We start from the raw sequence: 16,051 nt of genomic DNA, 5'->3' as shown, positions 1-16,051 counted from the left end.
CTGATTAACTTAAAATGATGTGGCTAAAGGATCCCCCAATATTCACTTAATCTATTGAACTACAGACATAGTTCACCAACCTTTTTTGGTAGATGAGAGAAGAAGGGAGACACAATGTTTCTAATGTAGACATAAAACACTAAAATGTAATGTAAATATAAAATATATAAAATATAAATATAAAAATATCCACTTAAAATTATACAACTAAACTTGGCATCTCTTTCAGAAACTGAATATTAAGAATGCATATTTGCATCTATGGCCATGCCACCCTGAACATGCCCAATCTCGTCTGATCTCGGAAGCTAAGCAGGATCAGGCCTGGTTAGTACTTGGATGGGAGACCACCAAGGAATACCGGGTGCTGCAGGCTTTAAAAAAAGAATGCATATTTGGTACATTAAACACAAATTTCCTGACCAGAGATTTGGCAGTGCTTAAAGACAATGTTTTATTAAATCTACCCTATCTGGAAATTAAGTTTGTTTCCTTTAAAATATTCTATAATTTTTTTAAAAAAATTGGTTCTTTAATTGGCTAATTGATCAGTAGTCAGGGTGACTACTAAAATACCTTGTACCAAATAGCATGCCCAAGCAATATTTTAAGTATCAAAAATTATTTATTCAGATACTGTGTTGGTTTTGCATGTGTGCACTAAATGTATTTTACATACATTATCTCAATATATTCATAGTAATCCCGTGACTACGTCCATCATCGTCATCATTTCCATTTTTAAAATGAGGTGCTGAGAAGTTAAGTAACTTGCCCTGGGTCACACAGGCCAGAACAATGATTCTAAGTCAGGCTGTCTGGCTCCAAGGCCCATGCTTGTCATCACTACATTTCATGGCCTTTTTTATTTCTCTGCTACTTTAAATTCCCAAGGCTCAGTATTATTTTTTTCATTTGCTACTGTCTTGGGCAAAAAATATATAAAAATACCTAGCAAAAGGATTTTGGTGAATAATCAAGAAGGCAACAGACAAATAATGGAAGCAGACAAAACACAGTAAAGAGAAGGAAGAGAACCTGCCCTACAATTAAATGCCTTTGAAGACCAAAGTCCCTGTATGTCAGTCAGTAAAGTTCAGCATCAACCCTTTTAGTCCGAAAAATATACAGGAAACAAATGAGGGTGGGTTTCCATGCCACACTGCAGCAACCCTTCCTATGACCAAAAGGGAATACATACCTTAGAGAAGCCTCTTCTAACCTGCACAAGCAGTCATGATCACTATCAGCAGCAATATCATTAGAAATAATAAAAGTCAAAAACTAAGGGGAAAGGCAAAGGAAAACCATATTTCTTTCGTCTAGAGATTAGAAAACTACACAGCTGTGGGTCCTAAAAATGTCCTCTCCCACACTCTCAAGCTTCCTGGAGAAGGGTAGCAAAGAAAAGGAAGACCACTCACCCAAGAGAGGAGTGTAGCCGCCCGGGTAGCATGGAGCGTCATCTTGGTGATACCAGACTGTCACCCCAATGTACCTGGGACCCAACAGAAGAGGAGCAGTTAATTATATCAGATATCCATCATGAAGGAGGCAGGCAACAGTTCCATTTACTAGCAGCTCTGAATGCTTAAATAAATCACTCTTCACTTGGCACTTAATCCACCAAGGCACTATGGGACTATTTAGAGAGCTTAGAGTAGACATCAAAATTACTATAAAACTTATTATTGCAAAGCTGACAATAAAGAATCTTGCATTTAATTTAATGTCCACAAGTTCTACACACAACCTTTCTGCTCTATAGAAAATACAACATTCAAAGCTGGCCTTCAACCCTGCTCTGTGGGACCTGATGTCTTTAAGACAGAATAATCAAGGTTTTCCATACAGATCTCTGTCTGAATGCCGCTTCCCTATTACCATGATCTTGTGACCTTGGACAAATAGCATAACCTCTGTTAGTCTGTTTCCTCATCTGCAAAATGGGATCTGCAAACATTTCTCTGGGATATTGTGATACTTCAAGATAAAGCAAATAACACAGTGCCTGCCACATGGCAGGGATTCAATAAATCAGGAGTCTTCAACCCCAGGCCATGGTCTAGTACCAGTCAGTGGCCTGTCAGGAACTGGGCTGTATAGCAGGAGGTGAGCAGCGGGAGAGCAAGAGAAGCTTCATCTGTATTTGCAGCCACTCCCCAGTGCTAGCATCACCGCCTCAGCTTCACCTCAGATCGTCAGGCATTAGATTCTCCTAGGAGGACTGGTTTCTGGTGCCAAAAATGTTGGGGACTGCTGCAATAAATAATCACCATTCTTAAGCAGAAAGGTTGGTTTCTGGCTCTTTCTGCAAGTACCCAAATTTTACCTAACAATAATAAACAAATCCTAACCAAATCCAAAACCTCTCCGAATTCTAGATTTTTAAATTCCCCACAGAAACATCAAAGACAAGGTTCAAATGGGGGATCTGGTGAAGCCAAATCCAATTCTGGCAGCTAGCCCATGGGACATTTAATAAAAGATTAGGTATCTATCCTGGTATTACCCCCAATTTCCCAACCCACTGGAAATTGGCCATCTGCCTGCCTACCTGCCCAAGAGACCACAGACCTGGTGACTAAATATTCCCCAACACCTCCTAGCAGCCCCCACAATTCCCACAAATCTCCATGGGAGCAATCAGCCCCACCCCCCATCTCCTGCTACAGGTGCTCAGTTTGTTAGTATTCTACAAGGAAGAACATAAGTGCTAAGAGCCACATAGCCTTTAACACTCCACACATAGCAGCATCTTCAAGGTGTGAGTTCTGCAGAACCAACATTTTCTAAGTACCTTCTATATGCAAAGTGTTAAGGATAAGAAAGCACCATTTTTATCCATATGGTGCTCATTGTCTAGTAGGGAAAAAAGATATAAATCTCTTAGTCCTTTCTATGCAAGCGTACCCTGTTTATCAACCAATCAAAAAGGTTATTTTCTTACTCCTTACATGTGTTCACCCTGTGCTGGAAGCTAGATGAGAGTATATAAGAAAATTACTTGAAATGGGAGACAATGACATGGTCCCTGCCTTCGAGGGGCTTATAGCAGGGTAAGCAGTGAAATAAAACATACATGAAGCATTAAATAATAGAAGAAAATAATTAAATACTAAATATAACTGAATGCTAATTATAATTGTTTCCTGACCCTACAAAACCCAACATGACATACCAATGTCTGTCTTGGAAATGAGTCAATTCACCTGGGCTTTGGCAATAGCAAGTGAAGGGGTTAAGGGAGATCTCAGGGGGGCAGAGAAGCTAAGGGGCCTATGTACTCCTCAGTCCTGGATGATTTTCACCCAGGATGGCCTACCTGTATATATTAACTGCCTAGCTCCCTAGGGCCAGGCAAGGATGAAGGCAGATGGCCTCAATTACTGCACTGAAAAACGGCTTTTCTGGTAGTTGGCTAGCCTAAAGTTACAGGGACCACGCCTGGCCCTTGTGGTAAAGGTTGAAATGGCCAAATGCTTGACTGAACCTTTAAAAAAAAAAAAGTCTGAGCTATTCAGGAACAAGGGAAATGACGCCCAGATTACCTCCCCCTCATCCTCACTGCTGCCTCTAGACTTGCCGACCTTTTGATGAGGCCCAAAACTTCAGTCAGAAATTTTATTTGCAACCGGAGGTAGATCTTACCCCCTCTGAGAGAGTCCACAGCTGTGCTGCTAAAAATGACCTGAGGTTTAACCATCCTCTTTCCTTCATCTCAGAGGCAAAGCATACAACCTATGTCCTCCCAGGGGAGCCTATCTAAAACTAGTTCCACTGCTCATGAAAATTGGTGTCAAGGCCAAATGCCTTCTTATATGCTTCCCAGGCACAGAAACAAGAGGAATCCAATACTCAACCACACGAGGAACTCAAGAAGGACCTTGTCAGCTCGAAGCCCATAAAGGGGCACTTTCTCAGAGACAAGACATTGAGGTGAGAGCCTTCAGGACAGCCCATCCAGTCACTCTTCTCTGGGTAAAGAATGATTGAAGCCAGAGGCACAGCTAGTCCTTAGCACTGGGACTACAGCTTTAAGCAGGCCTTGGCTTGGAACCCAAGGGCTCCCAGCCAGAGCACCATCCTCCCCACCCTCCCCCTGAAATCTGAGGCAGGCCCCACCCAGAAGACTGGGTGATGGCGGTGGAAAAACAGATCCCTACGATTGTAGCCTGGAACCATTTCACAGAAAGATCCCCTGAGATCCACCCCAACACAATCAAGCATCCCTTGCAACCCCCAATCAACTAACAAAAAAAGAAAACCCAAAATGCAGGCCTTCTGAGGGCACCTTCAGAGTTCTCACCTACCTGATCCTTTGCAAAGAGCCCCAGAATCCAAAAGAGGCTTCAGATATCTATGGGCTCAAGAAGGAACCAAGACACAGAAGCAGCTGCCTGATAAAATAAAGGCCTTGCATCTCCTTTAAATTTTCAAAACTGACATAATGTAACTCTTTCACCATCAGGACCAATTCTCACATTTACAGTAATCTCTCTATGTTTCCAAAGAAATACCAGGACAAGAAAAATGGCAAGAGACACACAGCCACTTGGCATGCACCCTCTCTGGGTCTTAAAGAGTTAAAACCCAGCCACTGTTTCCTACCAGGGCTGAAGCTAATGCAAACCACCTGCTCAGATACAAGGACCAAGAGGGGTCAGGTTGCTGAGCTCTGGGGTCTGTTCTGGAAAAGCTTCAGTTTTAAGAGTTGATCAAGTGATAGGCCAAAGGCCAGAGGGTCTGAGTTGTAGCAGCACTGCTCTCCTTACCCCGCCCCCCAGCCTGGATGCCAGCTCCTTTTGAGACCGCCTCTTAGCATTAACTGCCTGCCTGAACACTAGCCCTGCCTCCAGATAACACCAAAGTGACCTTTGGTCCCAGAAAGCTGCAAAACTGTACTGATCGCTCAGTTCATGCCTCCGCTGAACCCTCATTCTCTTAGATGCTAATTCCCACTTCCAGAATTCCAGGGCCCAATGCCCACATAAACTCCCAAATCAAAGGGGTCCTTCCTCAAGGCCCGTCCCCTCTCTATCTCAAGGTTCCAAAGGCTCACAGCTCATAAGGGAAATGGCTATACCACCTGTGTACCCATGCTTAGTGGCAAGATTTACCACCACTTACCCTGACAGCCTGCCGCTTGCAGCCATAGTAATTCCATGCTCTGTACACCTTTCTAAAAGAGATACTCCCACCATCTGAGAGATGCCCACATCTAAAGAGTGGACACCCTGATCTTAGAACTCCTCTGATTCTGACTCTGGGAGGGATAAGTTGGGTGGCACAGGCAATCAAGTGCCCACACCTCACCTGGTAGTTTATACCAGAAAGGCCCAGAAAAAGCCAAGCTATGTGGCCATAGGCTAATTTATCATAAAGAACAGAAGAGCAAACAGCTTGCTGGCTTGGAGATGGCAAAAGGCCCAAGGACCAGCAGCTGCAAGGGAAGCCAAGGAGGGAAAAACACAATCCTTTTTAATTCCTGGGGAGTCCTGAGTAGGCTGCCTCGTCCAAGTCCAAAAGGTTTCTCTGTACTCCTGAGATCAGGGTAACCAGCTTGCTGGATGTATGCTCTGGGCTCAGGCCTCCCCCTCTTCACACAGACCACCCGCTCTGTGTAGCCCAGAGGCCCCAGAGTCCCCAGAGTCCCCGAGGCCCTGGTGAGGAACAGGGAGAGACTGCAAGGGAAACCAAGATTGCCCTGGCTTCTTCAAAAGCGGCTTGCTGATATCTGCCCTCCCCCAAGCTCTGTAGGGTCCGGATCAGAAAAGTATGTGGTCGAAAGGGATGCAATCGAACCAGGCCTGGGCCTACAGCCATATACATATACTGCACAGCACGCACACACCCGCGCCCACTCCAGCAGTTCATCAGCACCTGCCCCCACTACTATATTCACACACCCTGGTCCCTACCAGCTGAAAAATGAATCTTTTTCACTCCCCATCACTGCGTACACACCTAGGCCTCACTTGGGAATGGAGAAGCTCTCCTGAGCTGTCTCTACAGCTCAACGTGCAGGCGCACACGCTTTCCCCCTCTGAACAAAAACGCGCTGACATCTACGCGAGGGGGAAAGAAAGCAACCCTGTGCTCTGAAAGGCGCCAACTCCCGGATGTTGGCAAGCTCTGCTCCCAACGCCTGCTTCTGAGTGTTTACTTGCTCTCCCTCTCTTCTCCCTCCCCTTTAAGGATGGCGCAGGAAAGGGAGGTGATGGGGGAGACTGCACCGCACCCCCACGTCCATGTTCGAACAAAAACCCCCAAGAAAGAGTGAGGAGAGAAAGTCTCAGTGCAGGAGGGCCTTACCAGATTCCTAAAGCCAAACGTATTTACAGGTTTTAATCCGCCATTAGCATTTAAATCTTGAAAGGAGAGGAGGAAGGGGGGGCTAGTGGAAAGTAACCCCACACACAAAAGAAAAGTTGTTGGTTTTCTTCTCAGTCAGCCTGGCAGGAGCGATCTTCCTGGCTGACAGCCAGAAGTGCGTCACAGCCAGGAGTCTGCTTTCTTTAAAGGCACAGCAAGCTTCCGCGATCTGGGAGCCACAGGGAAGCAGGGAACTCTCAGCAAGGGGGGAGGGGTAGCAGTCAGGGGCAAGGAGGGAGGGGCACACTGGAGAGGAGGGGCAGCGAAGGCTTGGCGCACAAACAAGAGAATGGGACGCATGCAGAGGGGTGGGGGGACACCAGCCAGCAGACAAAAACACTGAACTGCAACAGTGGCAAGAGCCAAGGCAAACTGTGACATAAACACACAAAACACACTCACAGCGGCCTGCCTGACAAACCTGATACCACCCGGACACTCCCCCTTTGCCTCTTAAGACTGCAGTGACAGCCAGTCCATCTCTCTGGCAAGCAACGGAAGGGCAGGCCACGGGCTGCCCTGATTAGATCAGCCCCAGCCTGGCGGCAAGCAGGGCAGGGAGAAAGACCCGGGAACAGAGGCTTTGGAGAGTGAGCCAGACGAGCCAGACGCAGGCCCTTTTAAACGGGGGCAGCTTCCTGCCGGCTCCAGGGCGGGCAATGTCTTTAAACATACACATGCAGCTCACACACAAAGCGCCTGCCTCCTCCTGTGGGTGCTGCCTGCCCTGGGACATGGCCACCCCCAAGCACATTCCCCGAGGGACTCTCTCTAGCCCGTACCTTCTGCGTGGCAAGGCCAGGATGTTGCACTCCTCCCCCTCGGCCACCCAAACAAGAAGCCCAGGCAAACTGTGGCCCTGGAGTGCAGGCCTGGGCTGTCCTGTCTGGGTGGCTGCGTGCTATTGTCGACTGTGGAATGGCCGCCAAAATCCCAGCTGTGCTGCCAGAACCTAATCCCCTGTTCCGCTGAGCACTTGTGGGGAGGGGCCGAGGGGCCAAGGCACGGGACCTAGTAAGGCAGGCACTGGCTGCAGCCCCTTAACAGACACAGGCACTGGGACCCATCAGCAGAGCCAACAGGCTCTGCCTCTTCTACATAGCCAAAGAGAAGAGATGTCTGGCTCTTAGAACAAAACCGCAACGTTTCCACCAACTGAACAGTGACCATCGGCAAGACGAGACAAATCCACCAGTTACCAGGAACCCCCTCATCTTTCTCTTGCACCACAAACATGCATTAAGCACCTACTATGTGCAAGGCACTGTAATTAGACATTGTAGAATATACAGAGATGAATTAAACCCAGCATCTACACTGAGATAGGTTATAATTCCACAGGACATATGAAATGTGCCTCGAAAATTATATTTTAAGACACTATGTGCTAACTCCCACAAAAAGATATAAAAATTCTAACCAGGTGAAAGTAGGGAAGAACTCAGAAAACAAAGTGATATTTTAATTTGGATCTTAAAACACACAGGTAGGATTTTCGGTGGAAATGGAGAGGAGTGGGGAAGAAGGGAAAGCAGAGAGAAGGTGTGAAAGTAGTGGGGGAACAAACTTGAAGAGTGAATTGGGGTCAGAATTGGAGAATCTTGAACTTTAAGCCAAGAAATCAAACAAAAATTTAAATGTTTAAATGTTTATTTTGTTTTTTTGTTTTTAACACAGAGATGTGGTACAATGAGAATTGTACTTTAAGAAATTATTCTGGTATGTAAATGAATGAGATGAGCAGCAGGGAGGAGGGTCAGAAGGCTGCTACAACAGATAGGAGACAGATAGTGAGGTCATGAATGATAAGGTAAGAGAGAATGGTAAGAAGGGGAATGAGAGACACTGTGGAGACAGGATGAAGAGAAGAGAATGACTGGAAGCAGATGGAGAAACTGTAAAGGAGAAGAAAGTGTGAGGGATGGCTAGGAGGACAGGAAGGCCACATACAGAATTAAGTGGGGAGATGATATGGATCATGTGAGAACAAGAGAGAAAACAGGTAAAATAAACAGTAACTAATGCTTCCTGAGTGGATACCATGTGCTAGGCCCTGGCCAAATGTGTATAACTCATTAATCTGAAAAACTCCCTTAGTGAAGTAGGTATTATATTGTCATTCAACTTTATAGATGAGGAAACAGCCACAGAGATGAAATAATTCACCCAAGATCACACAACTAGTTAATGACAGAACTTTATACCATTTGCTGCTATGTGACCCTGGCAGGTAATCTCTGAGCTTCATTATCTCTATTTGTAAAAGGATAAAGATATTTATTTTATAACGTTGTGATAAGGATTAATTCAGTAACATCTGAAAGGTACCCATCACATTAGCTAGCACATAAGGTACAACATGGTGCTTAACAAAGGTTAATTTCCTAGTTAGGCATTTTGGCCCCTTGTCACCAGGGTGTCCCAAACAGAAGTTGGCCTACCATTTGTTGGGGAAGCTAGTGGAGGTGCTCCTTCCTCGAGCAGGAGATTGATTGGATCCTCAGGATGCTTGCTTTCCTTCCATCAGTTTACATTTTTGAATTTTACTTTAAAATCTGGCTAAATTTCAACTCCTCAAATATTTCTTAACAGATTAACAGTGGTTATCTTGGGGAAGAGTTAAATTGTGGAGGACTTTCTATACTATATGTTTCTTTCATGTTTGAACTTATTTTTAATAACCATGATGGGAAAAATGTGTCTACATTCTCCATTTGGCACTTGTACTGCCTTAACTGTATATGCATGGAAGTCTTGTCAAATTCTTCAAGGGCATACCAGTTCCATCTCCTTCTCTATGATCCCCCATAGTACTTAGCACACTAGGGTTCCTTGAATCTGTTCCACTGAACTACATCTGGACGGCAGGTTTCCAAATTCAATCTTCTGTCCACCAGAGAATGACTGTGGTGAGTGGTGGGGGTACTGTGGAGGGGGTGAGACCAAGGCCCATTGCTGCAGAGACCTTGCATGGCCCCACATCTTCTCGCAGGCCCTGTAGCTTATTTCTATAGTATCACTCGCAGAAAGAAACACCATGAAAGCAAAGGCAAAGGCAAAGCAAAAATCAAAGCTTTTATAAAAAAGCAAAGTGGCAAACATAATTTAACCACTGGCGCAATCGACACTCCAGAAAATGTATGAGGTGAAAATAGGAGGAAGGCCTGCTAAAATATCCTCCTGGCCACATCTGGCATTGTGTCAGCCCTGAAGTTCCCCACCACGAGAAAGAATTGATACTGTTTCTCAAAAGAATACAAGAGGGCTTCCCGCACTCCACCCCCCCCTCACGCCCCCCTTGGCTCTAAACTCAAGGCAACAGCTTCCAGCTGTGCAGCCTCAGAGGGGCTGAATTCTCCTCTGGAACCTCTGCACCAAAGTTGCCAAGGTTCAAGCTTCTGTGCCTTCTCTTCGGGACAGCTCGAGAAGCCAGGCCAGTTTCTCCAGCCTCTCCCTCCCCCACCACAATGCCGCCAACCATTCCCCTCCTGTGGCAGCAGCAGAACTTCCACACCCCTCCTCCCAGCCTAGCCTGACAGCAGGCAGGCCACATGGCTCCTGCCTGATTCTACAGCCCAGGCTCATTGTCCCTGAAAGACTGGGACAGGAGTACTAAAACCCTTTTTATAGGGGTGGGGAGGGAAGGAAAGAAAGGAGGGGAGGGGAAGGGAGGCAAGGAAGGGAAGGGAAGGGAAGAGAAGGGAAGGGAAGGAAAAATGACTAACAAAATTCAGGATAGTGTTCAGATAGACGTTGGAGGGCGTTGGTGATGGATGTGGAGCACACAGTGTGTTTCAAAGGGTCTGGGAATAGTACCTCTCCTGAGCAGGGTAGTAGGTGCATGGATGTTTATTATTCTTGTTTAAAATGTAAATGTATAGTTTTTAATGCATATTACCATTTTATAAAGTTTAAAGAAAAGACTGGGAGAGACCAATTCCCGAGATGGACCAGAAGTGGGGTGGTTCTAATACAAATAATGTGCCAGACATTTAAGGTGCTGCATGACCTGGCCCCCAGTTTTACCTTATAGAGTCGTTTATGCCCTTACCCAAACCCTCCACCCTGCCGGACTGGTCTTCTCACTGTCCTCTTAAGTCTCTGAACCTCCTACCTCAGCCTACCTAGCCTGGAAGGGAAACTTGCTGCAGGAAGCTGTAGGCTAGAGCCCAATGAGAGCCTCTCTCAGTCCTATGCCCTCTTGGAAAAAATGTTGGAAGGAAAAACCCTCTTATGGATCCACTGCCCTATACAATGCTTTCTTCTGCTTAGCTTAATAAACACCTAAAGACTATTATTATTCCTGTTGCTATTATTGTTATAATTAATAGCTAACACTTAATAAGCACTTAGTATGCATCAGGTACGAGGCTAAACACTACCATGCTTTATTTTGTTTAATACAATAACCCGATGACACAATAACCCAAATACTATGATTATCCCTATTTTACAGAAAATAAAACTGAGAATTAGATTAAATAATTTACCTTAGGTCACACAGCTAGTAAGTGTTGGAGCCAAAATTCGAGCCCAATTGAGTCTGTCTCCAGAGTCTCATCTAATCCTCAGGACTATCTACAAGGTAGCTTTATTTCTATTTTAAAGACAAGGAAATCTGAGGTTCAGGAATTGAGTCACATAAGTAGTGAGTTGTCAATCTGATCTCTACATTATTCTCTACTGGTCTTAAAAAACAATCGTTGAATATATGAATAAAAGCTAGCACATTATCAGTGGTTCAAAGCAGCTTTGTACCTCTACCTCTTCATAAAAATCAACTTTTGAATCAAAACAACCGAACAGTTCTAATTTCAAAAGTAACCACTAAGAATTTTTTCTGAAGATGCAAGTGTTTTACAAACACTGAAGGACCAAAACTCCTCTGAAGCAGCAAGCATGAAAAAAGAGTATTCTACTAGAAGGGGTACTGGACATATCTCAAGGGTGAGAAGACATGGAGAAAGACGGTGGAGGAAAAGCCAGTGGCTGGAGGGAAGGACTGTTTCAGAAGCCTGACCTAGAGCTTATTTATCAGGCCTCATTCTCCCTCTCCAGAGGGTAGTGACTACATAATGAGGCAGTGCTGGTAAGCCTGCAGCTTCCTGGGGAGAAAAGCAGAGGGCAAATCAAAACCCAGAGAGGATTCATTATAACATCCAAAAAGCCCTATTCACTTCTCCCTCAAGAAGGTCTTGAGGGAGAACCTAAGAACAAGTTCACCCTGTTTCACTGTCACAGAAGAATATATGGCTCTGTCCCTACAATCAACATGTCTAGCACAATATTTGCTCAAAAGTACAGAAATGATGATGAGAAAGGTAAAAGAAACTGAAGGGGGAACAATTTAATGTAAAGATTTGCAACTCTTGGAGACAGCCCTGCTAATGGTAGAAAACACTAGATTTGGTGTTAGAAGCCCCTGGAGGTAAGTTCTACTGCTTACTAAATTTGTGGCTTTAGGCAAGTCACTTGCCCTAGCTTGGGTTTCAGTAAAAGAAGAGGATTGGGTTAGATAATACCTAAAGTACTTCCAAAAATTTCTCTTGATTCTTTACTCCTCCCAAAAAAATCTCCATGATCTTTCTCTAGGAGACCATTCCCAACAACAGCAACAAAAGTCTTGCAATAAAATAATTTCCTCGGAATCTGGTCAAAACTTCACCAGTTCAGGTTTGCTTTCCAAAAAAAAAATAGCAAGTCTCCTAGAAACTGGCACTTTGTGTTACCCTATGGTGCCTTATCTACAAACTGAGGCACAGGTGGCTGCTTCTTTAATCCTGATGAAAGGAGGAGGTCCTTGGAAACTGGCTAGTACCAAATTTACATGGGGTACAATAAAAGGTGATTGGTGCTATACTCAAGACATTTATAAGGAAGGTTTCATAAATAAAAGCCATGGATATCTATCTCTTGCTATCTCTCCCTCCTTCTCCCCATGTATGCAAAGAGAAGACTGCCATGTGAGGACAAAATGAGAAAGTGACTTATGGCAAAATGAGAAGGTGACCTTCTATAAGCCAGAAAAAGAGGCTTCTCAATAAATCAGTCCTGATGGCATCTTGACTTTGGACTTCTTGCCTCCAGAACTGTTAGAATAAAATTTCTGTTATTTAAGCTAATAAATAAAATAAATAAATAAAAGCTACAGATAAAATGCAAATAATAATTATATTGGTTTAAAAAGCCTAAAGAAAAGCAGCTTTCTACACCTGGTCAACAAATCACAGAATCTCAAGGTTGAAAGAGACCTTAACGGTCATGCAGTCCCACCCTACAACCATGATAGAACACATGTGATGACTCTGCTTAAGATTTGCTATCTCCTTCCTGAGACAAGTTTTACAACTTACTTGTATGCCTGAGCAAGGTCTGCCAATTTGAGACAACCTGTGATTTTAAATCATAAGCTTGGAGAACAGGGGGCTTTGCCCCAGATCTGGTTTGTTTCAAATAGGCTTTAAGTAGCTAAGAAACTCAGAAGATGTCTCCCCACCTCCCCACCTCCTTCCTCCCCTCCCCTCTGCTTTATCTTCTATGTTTCCACCTCCTACACATCACTGAGACCCCTCTGTCTTTCTAGTTCCAAATCCACTTCTTCTACCACACCAGGATGCCACTGACAGAAATTAACAAACAAATATTAATAGGGGTTAGGTTTCTAAATAAGATGCTAGATTGACTCAAGAACCAAATTTGTCAGCATGTTACTAATAAGTAAAATAAATGGAATGGTGTCTAATATGGCTATGATTAAAAAAAAAAAAAACCCGCTAACATCTGAATAGATTTCAAGAATTTAAGGAAGGCTATGTTTCACATCTCAATTAATCCCAAGAGGCAAGCATGTTTATCACAATTTTTTAGACTAGGAATCTAAGGCTCAGAAAAAAGAAGATACCTGCCTCAAGGTTAACTGCCAAGGTTGCAGAGTTTTCTAAATCCAGTGTTCTCTCCAACACACCTCAGCCATATCCTATACTCTTCTCATTAGTATAGTCCTTTGCATATAAAGCACTTACACATTCCTTGTTCAAATTGTTTCTGCCACAGCTCATGAAATGAACAGGGCAAATGTCATTTTCTCCCATTTTCAAAGATGCTAAGTAAACTGAACAGTGCTAGTTAAAATAACATCCCACGTATCTGGCATCACGAGAAGTATGAAATTCCTCACAAGCAATTTTCCTAACAACTGAAATTTTCCCCCTTTTGGACCAAACTTTTATTTTAAAAACACTATTTGCAATACAAATAACATGTATGTTACTCTTTATTTAGAACTAATAAAATTTAATCAGGGTCATTCAATAATAGACAGGAAATAAACACCTGTAGATACTGTGTTGGGGACTCAGATGAATTAGACAGGCTTATTACCCTGTGGAGAAACAAACATACTTATAATTCATCCTAATATGAGGCCAAAGAACACGAACTTGGGTTGAAAGGAAGGTGAGAGAACATTGAAAAAGCTATTGGAGACCAGTAGTGACTTACTTAAGAGCACTGGGAAGTACTGTAGCATCCTGAGCAGGAGAATGGCATACTTGTGTGTACACTTTTTTAAAAGATGAGTCTGGCACAACATTGAGTCCAGAGACAGAACACAGAGCTAGATGGCATTTGTAGTGGCAGAGAGAAAACTGCTGCAGCCAGGACAGGGGCAGTAGGAACTAAAAAGGAAGGTATATCTGAAAGGCATTGCAGAGGTAGACTCAAAGCTCTTAGGATGCGAGGGTGTGGGAAAGGTGGGGAGTGGAAAAGACCTCCAGGATTCTTGCTTTGGTGAAAAGACTTCCGAACAGGAACCCTGGAGAAGTTACTGTTTTTGAGGTACTGTGAGGAACTAATTAACTCAGGAGGGCATGATGAGGAAAACTTTACCAAGGAAGTAACACTTAGGCTGAGTACTTAAAGCTTGAGTAAGATGAATAGGGTTTCACCCAAAGAGAAATAGAAAGAGCATTCTAGGCAGAGAGAACAGCACATGCAAGGACAGTGCTTATTACATTTGAGCGGTGGGCATGTAGTTTTAGGAAGGTGTAGCAGTTGTTGAGGATAAGTAGTGCTAAATTGTGAGGCACTTACATCATGCTAAGGAATTCAGATTTTATCCTGTAGGTGACGGAAAAAAGGGTTTCTAAGGGGAGGGTGTAAAGGGGAATAATATAGATAAGATCTATGTTCCAGTCTATACAAAGTTCAGGCTGGAATAGTAAGAAACACAAGGAAGGCAACATAGCATAATGGCTAAGAGCATGGGGTCTAGAGTTAGACTGCCCAATTAAAATCCTGGCTCTATAGCTTACTAGCTGTGCAACCTTGGTCAAATTATTTAACCTCTCTGTGTTCCCAGTTTTCCCATCTGCAAAATGGAAACAATAATAGTACTTTCTCAGAGAGTCATTACAAGGAATTAACAAGATGGTATGTGTAAAGTGCTTAGCACAATACCTGTACAGAGATAAATGCTAGCTGCTATTAGAGGCTGAAAGTTCATTAATAGAAAGTTATATCCACATATGGTCTAGTGTTGTCCATTCTCTTCCTTCTACCAGAACCTTTCTTGTCCTAACTCTTCACCTAGTTAATTCTAATTTGTCCTTCATATCTCGGCTCAAATGTTACCTCCTCATGTAAACTCTTCCTTACCACCTAGATTAGGTCAAGTTCCTACTAATTAGCACCATATTCCTTTCCGTCATAGGACTCATAGTTTCTCATTACACCTTTTTGTATTTCATTAATTTATTTTTCCTACTACCATGTGTTCCATTCAATAACACACTGTGCTCATCATTGAATTCTTAGAACTTAGAACAATGACTGACACATAGAAAGGTTTCAAATTACATTTTAAGAGTGAACCCTCTTCAGATGCAATCTTTATATAGAACCCAGCACAAAGGTAAAAGTAGATGGTTTGAAGAAAGAACGTTTGCAGCCCTGTCACCTCTGCTTCCATCTGGTCCCTAAGTCAGTTCTGTAGTTCTATTAAGCTTTGCAGAATGCAGTGTAAAACCATTGTTTGTTCCAAGCAAGCAGTGTGATATATGTCTGAAGTAAGGCGATGATAAACAGAGGAAGCAACAGCTTTGAGAATTACTTATGACAGGCCCTGATAATTACTTATAAGAAAGATGCTAGAAACACCTCTAAATTTCCGAGCTTGATGGGTAAATAAACTCGTGTGTAAAAAAAAAGCAAAATAACTTCATTCCTTAAGTACCAGTATTAACCTATCAAGCAAGTACTATTAATACCCTCTTTTACAGAAGAGGTTTCAAGATGTTCCAGCAACCTGTCCAAGACCATGAAGCTAATAAGTAGCAGAATTAAGATTTAAACCCAGGTCTGTCTCACTCCAAAGTCCATCATCTAAACCATCACGCTACACTAGCAATTTGAGAGTTTGGTTTTAGACATGAGGTATCTACTGGATATATATAATTAGGAAAATCCAGTAACTAGTAAAAAATATGACTTGGGGCTAAAGATATAGATTTGGGTCACATTTGGCACTGTGTGACTATAATCAGAAGAGAGTCTATGGTAGGATCATGCTTGTTTATTAGGCCTATAAAGATGTGAAGTATTTATTTGTTATTGAAATTTGTTAATCTTTTGCCAAAGCCTCTGCCTTGCACAGCTCCAGGGGGCGCCAGCATTAAGA

General features: G+C 43.4%; 1 protein-coding gene and 1 pseudogene across 5 annotated transcripts in view; one reads left to right on the top strand and one right to left on the bottom strand.

Moving 5' to 3' along the window:
* Positions 1–16,051, bottom strand: part of NUMA1 (nuclear mitotic apparatus protein 1) — a 64,879-nt gene that overhangs the window by 28,251 nt on the left and 20,577 nt on the right. For 3 of the 5 annotated variants that reach the window (XM_025051589.1, XM_006918698.3, XM_025051588.1), the window contains exon 2: positions 1,425–1,498. The exons of 1 other annotated variant lie outside the window; for it this stretch is intronic. In XM_025051589.1, the coding sequence (XP_024907357.1) occupies positions 1,425–1,466 (42 nt within the window). In that variant the 5' untranslated portion in view covers positions 1,467–1,498. Of the gene's footprint in view, positions 1–1,424; positions 1,499–6,315; positions 6,548–16,051 lie in introns of those variants that run through there. One more of the 5 variants, XM_006918697.3, reaches the window with a different exon arrangement.
* LOC112485364 lies at positions 258–376 on the top strand (annotated as a pseudogene).

Source organism: Pteropus alecto, unplaced genomic scaffold (assembly GCF_000325575.1).
Source record: "Pteropus alecto unplaced genomic scaffold, ASM32557v1 scaffold468, whole genome shotgun sequence".
Classification (NCBI taxonomy): domain Eukaryota; kingdom Metazoa; phylum Chordata; class Mammalia; order Chiroptera; family Pteropodidae; genus Pteropus; species Pteropus alecto.
This window is presented reverse-complemented; position numbering and strand designations above follow the sequence as displayed.